Source organism: Hippocampus guttulatus, chromosome 2 (assembly GCF_054856545.1).
Source record: "Hippocampus guttulatus isolate MCC_2025c chromosome 2, RoL_Hgut_1.0, whole genome shotgun sequence".
NCBI lineage: Eukaryota > Metazoa > Chordata > Actinopteri > Syngnathiformes > Syngnathidae > Hippocampus > Hippocampus guttulatus.
In genome coordinates, this window is record NC_141262.1 from 26,535,001 (window position 1) to 26,548,929 (window position 13,929).

The window sequence follows — 13,929 nt, forward strand, 5'->3', positions numbered from 1 at the left end:
GCGAGAGATTGGAAAAGTGTGAAAGATTACAGGACTTGCTCAGTGTCAGGCTGAAGGAGCGGACCAGTTGAATATTATTCAAATGTCTGCACCGCCGTGACTCGGCTGGTCTAATCGCAGGCTGCCGCAGCCCAAGCGCTGTGAAATCCTTCTTGATGGTTTGAAAAGTGGTAAAAGCTCACCTCTCTGCGAGCATTGCAAAGGGTGTGGCGCTGCCGCAGATCACACTCGCACTCCTGGGAGCGAAAATTCAATCAGATGCCTTTTGAGTGGGATGCGCTTTGAACTTGTCATTTCAAGGGAAAGGAAGCCTCTCATGAAACAGTTTGATGGCCCAATTGTGCACAGGCGGCAACCCGCCGTCCAACTTTGAAATTCCCATGGGAGAGAGGGGAAAAAAAAAAAAAACACTTCCCGTGCAAGCTCTCATCTTGTTGCGCAATGCTCACGCGTTCAGGGCCTTCAATATATATGACCTGTGTCAAATGGTGAAAAACAGTCCTATTGTTGTCCTCTAGTTTAGCTTAAAAACATTGGAAGCACTTTTTTTTTTAATCACACGCGCTCAGGTTGTCCCCGCCCCCCTCAACCCTCCCGTGTTGGGGGGGAGCCGTCGAGGCACATTAGGAATCAGCAAGAGCATCTGATGATGCGATCTGCTCCGCTATGCACTATTAGCAACCACGCGGCCCTGAGAATGCATAAATGAGAATGAGAAGACGGCACCGCTCATCCATGAAGCCTCGGCATCAGCGGCAATCATAATGGCAAACGGCGTGCTTCGACTGTTCAGTCAAAAACGGGCGGCCCGGCGCTTGTAGCGGTCCTTGGAAAGTGACATTTCGTCATCTTTAAAACCCCATTCCCTTGACCTCAAGGTTAAGATAAATAAATAAATACATCACTGGGTCGCGCTCGCCCTCCTCAGAGGAGCGTCGAGGAACTCGGCAGCTGTGACGCTTGACGAAGACGCACAGAAGCACGCAGGTGTGTACACGTCGCGATCACGATGGAGTGGCATTAATATTCATGCGCGTGTGCAGCAAGCAGAACAGATTAGCAGCAGTAGTGATGAGCGTGTAATGATAAGGCGACCGCAGCGGTCTAAACAGGACCTGCTTAAAAGGCCCGACGCAAAGAAGCAAGCGAGGACTCATTATGGCTTAATAGCCATTACATTAGCGGGAGTTTCTCTTTGAGGGGAATATTGCAGCGACGGAATCGCTGCGGCAGCGTCCGAGCCGTTCAAGGATTGTTATTAGCATTGATTTGGTGCTATAGAGCATTAAAGCTAATGGGGGGGGGGCCCTTTTATTTTTCTTCCTTGCGACAAAGTGTCTCGAAGTTATAAGCAGCGTTAACTTGAAAACGTAACTTGACTTCAAAAGTAGCTTGGTTACTGATGACCTGATTATAAAAGTAACTAAGTAAGATTCTAAGTTACTTTTGTTCATTTCAACAGATGCCAACAACCACACTGAACACAAGATTGACAAACACTTAATTGGAAGTAACGGTGACATTTTTGAAAAAAAATGTTTCTTTTGTCATGAAACAGAAAATAAAAGCAAACTTTTGGGTTTGACAAAATTATTTTGACTTGTCTGTATGGATTTTTACTTGACATAAACAGAAACGAATTGTGATCTTGCAAAGTAACTGTGGAACTGATTATTTCGCTGAAGCATGACAAGTCGTTAGTGCAAATAAATGGTGAGAATAGAGAAATGTGTTTCTTTCTAATGGGCATCACTGGAGAGCGGGCCACAAATGGCCCCTGGCACGTTGTTTGGACACCAGTGTCATCGACAGCACAATACTGTATTCTTTGCACTGAACGGATGAGTGACAGCTCAAACAAAAGTGCCTACCTTTGTGTGATTCGTGGCATCACTCGGGCGAGGGTGACAGGCGAGCGTGATGAGGCCCAGTGAGCTGTGAAAAACAAAGATAGCGCATTAGAAAACGTCAAACAGCAGAGGAGTTGTTTAACCAAGCAGATAAATAGAACAACACTTATTGACTGCATATTCAAGTGTAGAACCTCGAATGATTGACGAAAGGTCTAAAAAGTTGTCACTTTTTAATAAAGTTGCTGACTGTTTGGTGTTTTGGTGAAAAACAAAAACAGCAGCGTTTGAGTAAGAGTTGAACTTTTTGTACGTGAACCAAACAGCTGTTTTACTCTCTTACACAATTTGGGAGTGCGCTACGAACGAATTTTGAACCGTTGAAGGTTCTGCTTGGTTGGTTAACTGAATCTCACACGGTGTACACTCACAAATGACTACACACTGTAATTCTAACTACTTATTAGCAAGTAGACTGTACCTCGCTATACCTTGACAAACCAATATGTCGTTATTTCTCAAGTCTTTGCACCTCCAGTATCTCCAGACCACCTTTCAAATGCGCACTTTGCCAAACATTCTGAAATGGAACGTGTCAATCGATAATTACCACTGCAGCTTGTTGCACAAACGGACACCTACCTCGTTTGATTTGGCTGAAGCTGAGCGTGCCCAAAACAACGTCGGGTCCAGTTCAAACGTCGTACGGCTGAAATAAAATTGCTTCTGTGAGGAAAAATAAACAAGTAATGATGATTTCAAAGTCGAATTTTGGAGCCCATGTCAGACTTTACAGCTGGGTGCTGCTGAGTCAATCGGCCAATCAGGAGCAAAAATCACGGCCATGTGATTTGGAGCGGTGCGTTCGGGTTTGTCGGATTGAGAGAAAAAAAAATCAATTACGTTCCAAAAATACAATAAGAGCGTTTGAATTTATCTATATATCTACTGTATTTAAAAAATCCTACTTACATTTAGGAGGAAATTATCCCAAATCGTGATAGTGCGGTGGTCTGCAACCCGCGGCTCCAGGGCCGCATGCGGCTCTTTAGCGCCCCCCCCCCCCTAGTGGCTCCCTGGAACCTTATAAAAAAAATTGAAAATGGAAAAAGATGTGGGGGTGAAATTTATTTTTTTTGTTGTTTTAAATATGGTTTCTGGGGCGGCCCGGTAGTCCAGTGGTTAGCACGTCGACTTCACAGTGCAGAGGTACCGGGTTCAATTCCAGCTCCGACCTCCCTGTGTGGAGTTTGCATGTTCTCCCCAGGCCTGCGTGGGTTTTCTCCGGGTGCTCCGGTTTCCTCCCACGTTCCAAAAACGTGCATGGCAGGCCGATTGAACACACTAAATTGTCCCTAGATGTGTGAGCGCGCATGGTTGTTCTTCTCTGTGTGCCCTGCGATTGGCTGGCAACCGGCTTTAAAACGGTACACGTGAACTATGATAGTGAACACGCTGCAAAAGTCTGTCCCACGCCCCCACGTCAGGTCCCGACGAAGGTAGGTAGGCATGCGTTGGTAAGTGCGTGCGGTAACGGGTTGATCGCGGTAGGTTGGTTGGGCACCCCTGCCCTACAGGATGCAGTGCAGGGGAAAAAAAAACATTTAATCATGAAGGCTCATTGTGCATCTGGAGTCAATTTAGTCATTTTGATAGTAGGCTAATATAGCTCACATAGATGCATACAGTATGTGTTTCCTTCGCTATAGGCCTTTATTTATTTATTTTGCAGCCCCAGACGGTTTTTGTTTTTGTTTTTTTTGGTCCTATACGGCTCTTTCAACAGTTTGGGTTGCCGACCCCTGTGATAGAGTGAGTCATGTCACAACACACTCCACAAAAAATGTTTTGGTTTTTTTTTTTTTGTTGATTTTGCTTTCAAATAAAAGGCCGCCATCCACCGCACATTTTTCCCCGAGGCCTTTTCCAACCTCTGGCAGCCTTTGTCTTCTTTGAGGTCGTCAAACTTAGTGCTGAAATCATGGCTGGTCTCTTTGCGCAAGAAAGTTCCTGCAGTTGTCGTCATTCAAATTATGTGACGTGGGATGCCAACACCTGGTTGCCATAGTAACTGGGCATCAGATGTTCACATCCGTTTCCTTGCTTGTAAGTGCCAAAGTGGGACTGATCCTAGGGCTTATGCATCAGTACACAATAGGGGATGTTTGTGGAGCTGGGAGTCAGCGATTGTGTGTGCGTGTGTGTGTATGTGTGTGTGTGTGTGTGTTATGAGACAGAGACAGAGAGAGAGAGAGAGAGAGAGAGAGAGGACCAGTAATCAACTCTCACACCCACACACACCATCGATCAAAGTGGTCACACTCAAGCCCACCCTGGTGGCATAGGATACATTGAAAGGGACGCCACCTGTTACCACAGCAACGGATAGAAGGGAGTAAAGGAGGGGAAATGGGGGAGACAGAGAATGAAATCAGGTCTGTCAATAGGTTGCCAGGCAACCTTAACGAAGGCAGATTTGATAAATTGTTGATAACACTTGCGGGAGAGTTAGCGTGTGTGTGTGTATGTGTGTGTGTGTGTGTGACTGCAGTGCTATGAAGCGAGGCACTAAAAGGAACCATGTTGTGAGTAGTCTATAGTACTGACAAGAGGAGAAAACGACTTCGAAAAGGCCTGGCCAGTGGGCCTCTGATACACATGCCCACGCACGAAATAAAAAGACCCTCACACAAAAATGAACCTCACATCACAAGCAAAAGTGGTGCTGAAACATTTGTTTGTTTGTTTTTTATTCAACTGTTTTTTTTTCTTCTCCAAAGCAGGAATGTACTCATCTTTTCCTCTCTTCAGAGGTGAGTTGGGGGCGGGAGCGGGTTCACTGTGGGGGTCGCTGTGATGAGGAAACAATGCGGGGGAGAGGAGGAGATGACACACACACACACACACGCACGCACACACACCTCACATGGAGGCGTCCCAAATACAACACGTCACATTTGAGGGGCCGCGTGACACAAACACACACTCTTTTGCTAGCCGATGGTGATGCCCCCCCCCCAACCCCCAAGCCTTGCAGGCAACACTCTGTTTCACCAGGGGGGCTCAAACACATAAGGTGACATGTTTAAATCCACGTGAAAACATGAAAAAACATGGCAGTCCGAGGAGGATGCTTGAGGGGCCGCAAAAAGTGTCGGGGGGCAGTGAGAGTCTTTGTTATTTTGTGTGTAGCCCCCCCCCCCCCACTCCTCACCACCACCCCAACCCTCCCCCGTTGAGGTTGCAACCATTTATTTTATTTTTTTTGTACATAACAAGTCACGTTGCACAAGTTGCCAATGCGGCCTCAGAGGGCGTGTGCACTACTCTCTTTGCGGGTTCAGATCGACAAAAGACGGAACAGTGTACATAAAAACAACAAAACACAACTTTGTCGTCGTACAAAAGAGTCAAACCCCCCCCCCCCGCCCCCCATCCCACCCTCCTTTTCTTTCCCCACTACTCAGTGTCATCTTTTCAACTCAATTTCAAACCGTCAAATATAGGCCAGAAGCAACCGGGGCGACAAAAATCTCCAACATGGTCGAATGTGACAATTAAAGCACACCTTAATACATTGTGTAGATGATGTTAGGTACTGATACAAAATACAGTTAAGGAAGGATCACACAAAAAAAACGCTGATGTGTGTGCGTGTGTGCGCGTATGTGTGTGTGAGACCATGAACCAGTTTACACAAAAGCCACAAAATTTTTGCGCAACACAAAACAATTTTACTGAAAGCATGTGTGCACCCAATGGCGCCTCCGAATGCAGAGTTGTGTGTCCAACGTCTGTGTGCGATCCCCGTTTACATAAAAGCCACAAACATGTCCCAGCAACACAAAACGACTTTACTGCTAAGTAGGTGAACAAATAGCGCCTCAATTGGCCATCATGTGTCTCGTGGTACTTGCGCCGCACGACGTACGCACACACTCATTAAAAACAAAATGTGTGTGTTTCAATGCAATCAGTGTAGCAGTCATTAACAGGCGCTTGTGTGTGTGTGTGTCGGTCTGTGTGTACAAATAATGTAACACAACAAGAGGAGAACTTTTGAAATGTGCCACCTGTGATGTGATTGTGTGTGTGTGTGTGTGTGTGTGTGTGTGTGTGTTGAATGAGTTCAACTCCGGAATACGTTTTAGTGCCGAGGCTGCCGCTCTTCATCACTTCCATCTGGATCCTTCATCATCCGTCCTCCTTTTTTCTTTAGTGTGCAATTTCCTCACAGTCCTTCCTTTTGCATTGCTTTGTCTTTTTTTTTTTTTTTTTGCCCGCAAGCCCCTCCTTGCCACATAAAAAAAAAACATTTGGAATAAAACAAAACAAAAAAAAAGCGATCAGAGAAGGCTCTACCTCAACACTTCCACGAACGAGGTCTAAACTTCAACACTACTGCATCAAACAAGAAGCTATAAAAATATACAAACACCTTAAAGGGGAGGGGTGTTAGGGCGGAGGGGTGGGGGCAGATTGGCCGAAAAAAAACAAAAAAACAGTGGGATTAAATGAATATAAAAGGCAGATTGTACCACTGTAAATGTGAAAAGTAGAAAAAGGGCTAGCAACACAGGTGTGGCTTTAGCTGGTAAAATCGAAGAAAATCATAGAAAATAAAAGCAAATACATCTATTAACTGGATATTTTTTATATATCATCTATAAGTGTTGATAGCCATAGAAAAATCTCACCTTATTGGATTTTTTTTGTGATATCTGCTCACTATTTTGTGTTTTGGTATTTTGAAGACAAGTCTAAAGAGCACAGTCACACCCATGTCACTCACACACACACACACACGCACACACACACACATTTTATTAAAATATACAAGAGTCTGAGTGTCAGGGCGGCCCGACTGCTCAGAGACATCCTCGGGCCCTGGGTCAGGTCATGTGACCCCCCCCCCCCGGCATTTCTGATTGGCTGAGTCCAAGAGGCCGCTGCTCTTTTGCTCTGAGAATTCCAAAGGTGTCGGCGGTTCACCGAGCGGGCCGTCTGATTAGCTGATGGCGCTCTGGGGGGGGGGGGTGGGGGTGGGGGGCGCAGGCTGCTAGGTTCTAGGCAGGTATGGTGACTGGGAGTTTCCTCAGCACTCCATGGGCTTTTAGCAATTTATTTATTTATTTATTTTCTCAAATATAGTCCTTTGATTCTCCTCAGGTCCAAAAGCCACATTCACGCACTTCCAGGTGCATTCTGGGAATCTCCTCTAAGAGTGCTCCCTTGGGCCGGCGAACCCTCGCGGACACACGTAAGTGTGGTGCTGGGGTTTGGTCATGGTTGGATGGTGGCGGGTGCGAAGGTGAGAGGGGGGGGGGGGACGTTGGGCCTTGCTCAGGCAGGGCGCGGAGTGATTCTGGGGGGTCTCGGGCTGGAGAGTTCAGTTCTCATACTTTGTAGTAGATGTTGGCCGGGCTCTGCGGTGGCATTTCCTGCACAATGTAGACGGGGTGTCCATAGTCGCCGCTCACCTTCTCGTAATGCGGGCAGTAGGCGGAGTCCGACGTCCTCAAAGGGATGATGATGTCGCTGGGCTCGGAGCCGTTGTTGTTGGAGCTGCCCATGCCCCCGGCGCCGCCGCCTCGCTTGGGGCTGGTGAGCGACGACAGCGACAACGGCGGGTGGTGGGTGTCCGAGTGCTTGGCGTGCCGTCGCCTGTAGCACACCACGCAGATGACGGCGGTGACCAGCAGCAGGAAAGCCGAGCCCCCGGCCGCGCCCGCGATCAGGGCGATGTTGGACGGCTGCAGCGGACCGTTCTCCCCGCCGCCTTCGGCGCCCCCAAAGGTGTTGGGTCCTCTCGAGTGGGTCGAGTTCCCTGCAAGAAAGTAAACATTACATTCGGTTGCAAGCGCGAATGGGCTTTTTGTAACGGGGAACCAAAATAAGCGTTTTGCGACTGCGCCGCTTTCTCAACGTTTTGACATTGAGTGAGCACCAAAGCCGCAGTGTGTAATCAAGGTAACACACGGCCCAACAACGGTGTTGACTTAGCATTACCGGCGGCCATGTGACCGCAACCACCGCGCGATGGGCCTCCACCGCACGTGCACACAGTAAGACGTCCGTTCCGCATCCGTCAAGCTGCCTGTCCCTCGCGCCGAAGCAACCATCAACCTCAGGAAGCGGCAGGTGAACAGTGCGGCGGCGGTGCGCGCGTGTCGTCGCACTTTAAGCGGCAGGTCGTAGCAGGTGCGAGCGGCGAGCCGGTTAAGGTCGCAACTGCGCGCCGCCGCCTCGTGATTAGCCCAACGATATTCCTGGCACGCAGTCGCCCTTTTTTTTTTCCTCCCCACATCCTTTCTGAGTCTTGGCTTTATTGGAGCAGTAATGACCTAGCTTACCGTGCGCCCCGTTGTGCTGCACTGGGGGCGAGCAAAGCGCTAATGCTTGCTTCAGCCGGCTTTCGTCCTCTCTCCATTAACTGACATCCCTCATTCTCCATCTCCATTATGACTGTCACCTTTCGCTGGCTCTCTGCATTATAAACCCTCTTCCGTCACCTCTACGCCCATTTTCTTTTGCGCTCTCTCTCTCTCTCTCTCTCTCTCTTTCTACTCATATAACATCTCACCAAAAAAAAAAAAAAAAAAAGACAGTGAGCTCTTTGTGCATGGATCACAGATGGGACCTCATGCCTTTTTCAAAGGGTTTAGATATTTAAGGTCAAGGTGAGAACATAATCATAAATAAGCCTGGGAAATTTATCAAATCAAAAGGACATCACAGTGCAGTGAAAGAATTTTTTCTAATTGCCAAGGCTTCAATATGGCGGGGAAAAAATGCTTCATTTTGGTTGGTTTGCATGCGCATATATACAGGTATATATATGCTGGGCAGAATTTTGTAAAGTTGTGTTGGATCAACCATTGAAGTGGACCGATCAACAACAATTGACCTGTCAATTTCTGATGTATCAACAATTATTGCCAAATCAATGATAACTCATGGCCAATCAACTCCCCATGACGAATCGACAGAAACTCTGAACAAATCAGCAGGAACTATTGAGGAATCAGTGATGACTTTTGATGACTTCACCACGACGTTTGGCAAATCAAAAACTGTTGCTGAACGCGAATGCTGAAAAGACTGCAAGTTAAAGTGTTAAGTAAGTTGACAACGCTGATAGAAGTCAATAAATGGCATTTGGAGCATTTTGACTGATCTTTCAAGGCTCACAGAAGACTGTTTTATGTGAACATAGAAACCACCAAATGAAAGATTAGCCTCTATTTTCTCATCTATAAAAAAAATAGTTTTTACCTTATTCGATTCTTTTGTAATCAGCAGAACATGGGTTGGTTTCCCCCAAAACGCCCATTTTATACCAAAAAAAAAAAGAACAAAATAATATTTTTGTGATTTTTTTTATGTGACTTATATGCTCATAAGTGTGGATGGCAATTCTCATTAGGATTCCCAATGACGGCATTTCCCGTCAACGGCGCTCGGAGACTTAATTCATGGGCCATTTGTATTTATTTTAGCAGAAGTATAACCTATAAGATTAAAACATTTATGTATATATTGTTTATTGTCCTATAGATTGATTTTTTTGGATTTGTTTCTTAAAAAAAGAACACATTGGATTGAAATCGCAAAATTGAGGACCAAAGGGGGAAAAAAATCACAAATTCTTTTAAGCGTGGCCTAACATCCAGCATACATGATAAAATATTGCTTTTGCTTCCACTCGCGCAAAATAAGGAGCTCTAATCCGAGACAATAATTCTGAGTTACTTCAAAGTGCGCCGTGTGCGGATGTCCCAGATCGGGTGTCCCCCGAATGCGCACGAAAGGCCATAAAATGTGATCCGAAGGCTCCTCCTCATTGTCTATTGCCCGCTCCTCTTAGCTTTTCACTTCTTCTGGTCTCACTCCACCTCTTTTGCCTCACACGTCTGTCTGCTCCATCACCCCCCTGATGCCCCCCCCCCCCTCCGCCAAGCACGCTCTCGCCCATCCGGGCTGCAGCATCTAATGACGGTAATAACTCTCTCAAATGTTGCCTCTGGTCTCGCCCTGGCTCCTCGCCGCCCCTCCGTTCTTCCTCCCTCTTCCCGTCTCTCTGGCTATCTGTCTTTTTTTGTCCTTTGCCCAATGTAGCTATTAGCCATCCACTGCCCGCCTGCGGCACTTCGCTCCGAGGGGACGAGACTAGCGAAGGGGGGTGGGGCGAGGAAGGATGGAGAGAAAATATATGGAATTAAATAGAGAGATCCGCAGATGTCAGCGCTGCACATCCTCCATCTGTCCCCCACCCCGCTTAAGCTCCAACCACCCCTCTCCCACCCCGCCTCCCCCCGCTGCTTATTGTTGTTTCTCCACACTTCTGCAAGCCTTTTCTGTTTCCCTGCATCCATCTTGTGGATCATCTCCATTTGGTTTGCTGTTTACCTGAGTTCCGGTTGGTGGAGCGTCCCGCTGGCTCCTTCTTGGGAGGCAGCCCGTATGGACCTGTGAGAAGGAGGCGGGGCGGTTGTTGATCAGTATTATGACACCGGACGCTCGATATTACCAAACGAATAGTTTAATTTGCATATTTGCGTTTCTGTCCTCCGTGGGTGTTTTGTTTGGCTTTCTCTTTCTTGATTGGCAGCACAGTGATGTCACGCGAGAATGAAAGGATTCCAGGGGACAGGATAAGAAGATCGTCATCATGAGTTTTCGCAATAAGGCCAGAATGGCTCATAATCTGCGCTCGCTAAATCGGCCCATCTGCCTTTGAGTCTGTCACTGTCATGGTGATTAAACGCATACACCATCGAGTGCACTGAGCATGCCTTAAATCAAACAAGAAGAAAACAAAATCGTGAAATCAGGAATACTGCACTTTAGTTAAACAACATTATGTGCCGTCAAGAAATGTACACGGGCTAGCTGAAAAAAAACCCGCTTACAATTAATGTACTGTATTAACAGAAGTGCATCTGTACTGTGCAGCTTCTCAGTGTACAGGAAACTGTATTGTAACTATATACTGTATATATACAGTATATATACAGTATATATATATATAAATATATATCTTCCCTCCAAATTTTGCTGCTGTAAATTGCGAATTTCTCCATTGTGAGATAAATAAATAAAAGTATTCTGATCTCATCTTATCTTACCTGAGAGAGGAAAGGAGAAAGCAAGGAAATGGAACAGAAACAACCAACAAGAGGATATCGAACGGGAGACCGCCGGGTCGCCTTTTACAGTGCCCCATTTAAAAATATATAAAGGGGGGGGACAACCATAGACTAAGCTCCTGTAATGGGAGCACAGTACGGAACATAAAATTGCTCATGAACATTACACGATCTGATGAAGTCCTGTTGAGGGTTACGTGAATGAAAAGTCCTGGTATTAGTGGTGGCCAGTACAAATATTTTACAAAGCTTTTCGCGGGGCGGCATCAATTTCTTGTGGTTTGGGTTTGGGCTTGCCCCCCCACCCCCCACCCTCTGCAAATAGCGCGAGTTTACCAGACATTTAGTGACAAGTACACAGCCCGACAAACACCAGCTGAGGGTGGAGGCGTGTGCCGGGATCAATAGTGAGGGCGATTGGGAGCAGGCGAGATAGATGTCCGATGAAATAAGTCAATGTGTGGACGCGAGCGCACACATTGTAAAGTGCGCGCGCGCGCGCCGAGAGACGACAACCAACATGGTCGTGACCTTTTAGCAGCACATTTGATTGGATGGAAAAATAAGCAGAGAGCGGAGGGAGGACTTGGACGAAGAATTGAAACACCAACGACAAGAGGGAACAAAGAAGGGGGAATTTCAGAAGGTGAAGGGCGACCAGTTTACAACCCACAGCTGAAATATAATGTCAACATAATGACATTCATTGATGTGAAAAAAAAAAAAGAGTAGCGGTTCATGATATCTCACAATGATTATCCACATTTTTTTTCAATAAATAGGCATTTACATTTCTCCACCATATCAAGAAAATCACCATTTCCAATCGCTGGTCAACTATTTGGGCTGGCCTGGCACCTGTGTGGCGGTTGTGTGGATTCTTTTCGCAAATTAATTTTTTTTCTCTGCTTTTTGGACAGAAACCAGTGGGGGGGGGGGGGTTTGGACAAACCAACACATGTTCGACTGCTGAATATTAAAAATAAAAAATGCAAGCAAACATTTTACACATACTTGTGACATGGCGATTCTATCTTGCAATCTTCCAAGGGTAATGGAAAGGCCAAATCATTTGAATTGTTTTGGCGACAAGCTCATCAGAATATATTACTCATTCATATGAATTATTATAAAAACATCTTACGTTTACAAAAAACTAACCGATGATCGGAAATATGTCCTCTGTTTTCGCTGTAGGGGGTCATTTTAAATGCATTTCTTTTGATGAGTAGTAGTAGTTGACTTTTTGTACGTAATAATTAGTCACTTTTTTCATCTTTCCCTCAACAAAATACAGTACTCCATATAGTGTAAAAAAAAAACAAACAAAAAAAACCCTAAAACTAATACTTAAACTAACAATGAATGGACTAAAATGTAGCATTAAAAAAAAATAACTGAATTTGAAAAAGAAAATTCTAATTAACGACTGAAAAATCCAAACCAAATTTTTTCTTACCCCGGTTGGCATGTGAAAGCATCACCATTGAGCCGGCAACGCATTTCTGTCGACTCTGCTGATGCGACGGCTGATAGCGTCGACACTATACAAGCGCGCGTCGAACAGAGCGGGGCGGGGTCGCGTGAAGGACACGTGGCTATTATGTGCGGGAACGTGCGGCTCATTGTTTGAAAGCCACTTTTTTTTTTCCCCTTCCAAAGCGAAAGCAGTGGCCAAAATTCATGTCCATATTTTCTGTACGTTTATAACATGTTGAGTGCGAGTGGTTTAAAGCGAGCACAAGTGGGCCTCATTAGAGCTGACTTGTTGCGACACTTTTCCGCCGTTCTCGCCACTTAACAAGCTCTAATATGCTCGCTGAGAGGAGCCACCCACAACAAAGCCTGTGTGTGCTGTACCTACATGCGGGAAAGGCACACGTAGATGAAAAACATCCCTTCATTTTTCCGATGATCATAGCATTTCAGACTCACTCTGCCCCACTTTCAGGACCACCTTCATGCCCTGCGTGGCACAAACGCCTCCCCTCATGCTGTCCAGACCTTGGCGGGTCCCATCTGATGTAGCTGCAGGGACACAAAGACAAAATGGCATCGTTAGCGGCATACACACACACACACACATACATAGTACAAAGTCCACAGGCACTCAAACGGAACAATGTCTCTCCGTTTCAAACAATAAATTCGACTCGTATCGTCAACCATTCCGGGGGAGCCGACAAGTGACATTTGCGGAAGCGGCAATTTAAAAGCCAGACTCGAAACTTTGAAATGTCAAACTAGAAAGCCGACGAGCACTTTAATAAGTCCTCATTTTAAGCTGCTCGCTGCCATCCATTAAGAACCCTGCCGGCGTCGCTTGGACTCGACCACTTTCACTCCGGTTCAGGCTGCACAAGCCGCGCTGGATTAATACGGGGTTTGCGGCTGGCAATTTCGCTTTAAATTGAGATTTAGAACGTGTAATTGGCGGCCGTTAAAAAAAACCCAGGACAGAAATGTCTTGCGAGTGATGAAAAGGCGAGCCGCAGTCGTGATTTTGCTCGTTTTATTTGAGCTCAATTGAATCAGCTATTTCGGGGTTAACAACTTGAGCAGTCACCTGAATGTGTAGAACTTAAAGTCCATGTGCACACACAATGGAGGTGTGTTGTCAACACCCCTGAAAAGTTTGAATGATCAAAAAATAAATAAATAAAGAGAAATCACCCTGCATACAAATGAGGCAATCATTTAAAATGAAGCCGTTCTTTCTCTCCATAATTGAACACTGCAATGAGGCGCTCAAGAGTAAACACCTGTCCACATCAGAGCTCTTACAAAGTAATCATCCCAATTAATATCTCATCAGACTTTCTGTGCATGCCGCACGTGCACTCACGGGTGACAATGAGGCACTCTAACATGGTCATGCCAATTCGAAGCCCTTGTCAAACCGAGCGCTAGTTATCAAGCCAGACCCCATT

At 46.1% G+C, this 13,929-nt stretch overlaps 2 protein-coding genes across 6 annotated transcripts in view; both read right to left on the reverse strand.

Annotated features, from left to right (window-relative positions):
• The window catches only part of LOC147209286 (tudor domain-containing protein 5-like), a 159,105-nt gene extending 156,239 nt beyond the window's left edge, over positions 1-2,866 (reverse strand). For 3 of the 4 annotated variants that reach the window (XM_086105052.1, XM_086105053.1, XM_086105050.1), the window contains exons 1-2: positions 2,493-2,866; positions 1,872-1,935 (exon numbers count right to left, since the gene is read on the reverse strand). The gene's annotated coding sequence lies outside the window, so the exon portion shown is untranslated. Of the gene's footprint in view, positions 1-1,871; positions 1,936-2,331; positions 2,430-2,492 lie in introns of those variants that run through there. The other variant, XM_086105051.1, reaches the window with a different exon arrangement.
• Positions 2,867-4,570: 1,704 nt separating this feature from the next.
• Positions 4,571-13,929, reverse strand: part of efnb3b (ephrin-B3b) — a 58,756-nt gene continuing 49,397 nt past the window's right edge. Inside the window, exons 3-5 of one of the 2 annotated variants that reach the window (XM_086105055.1) lie at positions 12,935-13,027; positions 10,260-10,319; positions 4,571-7,677 (exon numbers count right to left, since the gene is read on the reverse strand). In XM_086105055.1, coding sequence (XP_085961181.1) covers positions 7,247-7,677; positions 10,260-10,319; positions 12,935-13,027 — 584 coding nt within the window. In that variant the 3' untranslated portion in view covers positions 4,571-7,246. The remainder of the gene's footprint in view (positions 7,678-10,259; positions 10,320-12,934; positions 13,028-13,929) is intronic. The other variant, XM_086105056.1, reaches the window with a different exon arrangement.